We start from the raw sequence: 3,377 nt of genomic DNA on the forward strand, positions 1-3,377 counted from the left end.
CACGTGCCACGCTTCCCTCCCATTTGCGTCTCACAGTCACAGTCGATCTGTCGTCTAGTCGTCCGTCTCCATCTCAACCTCTTGCCGTTCTGAGCCTCGTAGTGTCTTGTCTCGTCTGATCGCAGCCTATCAGCTTATCGTCTTAGCCAGCGCCACCCTCAGTCTCTGCCTCCACTTTTTGGACCAGTAAGAGCGCCACCCTCCCGTCTCCTTGTGTGTTCTTTCGCATTTTAGATCTTGTTTAACAAACAGGAAGCGTTATTTCTCCCAATTGCTATGGGAATTTGAATTTTTGGTTCATCTTTGCACTTTAGATCTGGTTTAAAATTTTGATTAGACCGACGTTAGAGTATTATACTATACTAATGTCTGACAGTCTGTCTATTATATAAATTAGATTCACTTTGATCCTGCATTAGATTATTGGAGATTACTAAGCAGCCAATATATACTTAGATTGATTTTACTAATGTCTGACAATCTGAGTATTATACAAAAGTATAATTATATTGATTTTCATGTGTTATCTGCTTTCTTTCCCCTTTTTATTTTTCAGCCATGGGCCGGTGTAATATGCAAATGCAAATACTTCCTGAATTACTGATTTTAATGCAAATAATTTTTTTTCCCGCCAATATTTACTTAGATTGAGTTTGCTAATATCTAACTAATTTTAATTAATTTTATTGGTTAGTTTGAGGTACGTATTGAGGCCTTATATTCAAGACCGGAAAGAGTGGATTCTTTGTGAAGAAAAATCCATCTATTGCATCTTAAAGCTATTGATATTTTCTCATAATCATTATCCAGGACACTCTAAAGGACCTCAAAACATGGGATCATACGATTTGACTCTCTTGATTTTTCTAGGTCCGAACTCCCACAACTCCTCTCTTCTAATTCTGTCCTCCTAAGCCGGAGTCTAGAGAAATGTTTGATCCTATGTCTTGAGGCCCTCAAGAGTGTCCTTGGTAATGATTATGAGAAAATATCAATAGCTTTAAGACGCAGTAGATGAATTTTTCTTCACCAGCATGTGACGAATGTAGTTCCAAACATGAAGGTTTTGAGAGAACATGGACCCAACCTTGCCTTTATGGAGCCTGCAAAGTTTGCTGAACATGTCAACTTTAAGGAAATAGGAACAGTATCTTTTAGGCTAACGTTCATCCGGGCAATTTATGTGTTATCAGTAACTAAGAAATCAACTCGGGAGACAGTCAATGCTGGATTTCTTTGAGAGCACGACTGATTCAGGGATGTCACTCTTTCTGGAAGTATCTGTTTTGCATGGGGCTATCGGAGGAATAAATTACAAGCTCAATGAAGTTTCTTGTGAATGAAGTGGTTTGTCATTGGATGATATAGCTAAATACCCAGCTTTTCTTGGATATAGCTTGAAGCAGTGGATGATGCCTAGACGGTCAGGAATTAAAACTTTGAAAATTTATGGTTTGACCAAGCAAAATATGCCCCGAATTACCATCTTTCGAATGAGTGTGAAAATTTTTGTGGAGAAATGTGTGATCAGATTTTATGAAAAGTTTTCCTAACCTGTGGAAAATCTTTTTTGGGGGGCCAATACCACCAGCACGTGTGCGGCTGTGCCTATTGGCTAAAGTTCAGTGATAAAATGATTCTTTGAGGATGAGATTATGAATTTTAGACCTCCTTCTTAGTTATAATTGTCCAGCTGTTTTACATCAAAGTATACTCTACTTGATCTTTTTAATCACTGTATGGTACTCAATTTGAACTTTTAGCGGAGTTTATCAATCAATTTTCCTTTTGTCATAATTCAAGAAGTCTTCCAGTTTCCTGTTGTAGTTTTCTTTTAGGGTGCCTGCTCCCAGCTTTTTTTTTTTTTTTTTTCAGTGGGATAGAATGCATACACTTGGTAAATTTGCAATGTTATTAAACTGTGTAAATTGAGGTGAATCTTTTGAAGGGATTTTGGAACATGTTCAAATTCTTTGAACATTTATTTTTGAAATAAATGAAAACACCAAGTATAGGTAGAATGTCGAATTTTTGGCAAGTTAATACAGTATGATATTTGTGTCCTTACTTCTTAGGGGTTGGATTCTCTTTAGTAGCTTGGTTATTTTAGTACACAATGCTATGAGAAAGAGATAGGGTGAAAGAATATTTATTTCTTTGTATACCTAAGGGTTTGGTTGTTGATAGAGCACAATAACATCGTGTAATTCCTTTAGCTGGCTTCACTTAGTGAGATAAGGCTTGTTGTTGTTATTGTTGTATCTCTCTCTTATTGTATTACAGAATTACTGCATAGGATCTGAAGGTCATATATATCTCCTTCAAGCTGAATTTCCTAATCATTTTCCAATTTGTTGGAGGAACTTGCTATTTTCAACTCCAGAGTATTCACAAACAAGCATCTTTATTCTTATTGTAAAAAACATTACACCCTTAATTTAGAATCCACTGGAGTAAATGACTTGTGAATAAAGCAGAAAATATAATTAATAAATATTTTTGAAATCAAATTTGTTTCATCCTCCCTTTATTGCCGCAATATATTTGAATATGAGTTGTGTGTTTTTAATGTTTTCTTGCTCTATCTGCTATGCATATTCATGAAACAGCAAGTTGTCTTCTGTGGAGAACACCAAACCCCATGTCAACCCTGAAGGAGATCCTTACTCGGCGACCTGTGGCAGCTACCATCAGGCTTACTGTGCCGGCTGGAGGGGCACGACCTGCACCACCTGTGGGTCCAGCATTGGGTCAGTACAGGCTCAACCTAATGGCCTTCTGCAAGGACTTCAACGCACGAACCCAGAAGTACAAGCCAGACACGCCCATGGCGGTGACCATCACAGCCTTCAAAGATAACACCTTTGAGTTCACCGTCAAATCTCCCTCTGTGACTTGGTATCTCAAGAAAGCAGCTGGCATCGAATCTGGCAGCAGCCGCCCAGGCCACGTGGTGGCTTCTGCGCTCTCTCTGAAGCACATCTACGAGATTGCCAAGATTAAACAGTCCGATCCTTATTGCCAATACATGTCTCTTGAATCTATTTCCAAGTCTATCATTGGCACTGCTAATACAATGGGAATCAAGATTGTGAAGGAACTAGACTGACACCTCGATTGTTGCTCCTCTCTATTCCTAATGTTTGAAGCATTCCCTTTCTTTCATCAATGTGGATGATGTCCTATTTGATTTATGATAGCAGTGATTGTGTTCCCTCCTTTATTGGAACTTGAGAGAAATGGGAATGTAATTTAGTTCAAGCCATGGTTTTACTTGTATGCATAACTGATAACGGATGTACTTTTTTTGAGATGAAGGGTCACTTTTGCTCTCCTAACTTTACTCAAAGAGTCTATGAATATCATAAATTTAATTA

At 38.0% G+C, this 3,377-nt stretch overlaps 1 protein-coding gene across 3 annotated transcripts; it reads left to right on the plus strand.

Moving 5' to 3' along the window:
• Nucleotides 1-3,377, plus strand: LOC129317597 (54S ribosomal protein L19, mitochondrial-like). Of its 3 annotated transcripts, none has more exons than XM_054961923.1 (3): nt 2-186; nt 695-1,423; nt 2,610-3,377. In XM_054961923.1, the coding sequence occupies exon 3, from the start codon at nt 2,642-2,644 to the stop codon at nt 3,107-3,109; it is 468 nt and encodes a 155-aa protein (XP_054817898.1). In that variant the 5' UTR covers nt 2-186; nt 695-1,423; nt 2,610-2,641; the 3' UTR covers nt 3,110-3,377. The 3 variants fall into 3 exon arrangements, with proteins under 3 accessions (XP_054817900.1, XP_054817898.1, XP_054817899.1); XM_054961924.1 differs by having other exon boundaries at nt 1,194-1,423; XM_054961925.1 differs by lacking the exon at nt 695-1,423 and having other exon boundaries at nt 1-186.

The sequence above is a fragment of the Prosopis cineraria genome, unplaced genomic scaffold (genome assembly GCF_029017545.1).
Source record: "Prosopis cineraria cultivar Desert tree isolate PC_DT_omini unplaced genomic scaffold, ASM2901754v1 PC8, whole genome shotgun sequence".
Taxonomy (NCBI): Eukaryota; Viridiplantae; Streptophyta; class Magnoliopsida; order Fabales; family Fabaceae; genus Prosopis; species Prosopis cineraria.

What these genes read in the sequence shown, in the direction of transcription:
- LOC129317597 (XM_054961925.1), top strand. Translation starts at nt 2,642, where the DNA reads ATGTCAACCCTGAAGGAGATCCTTACTCGGCGACCTGTGGCAGCTACC.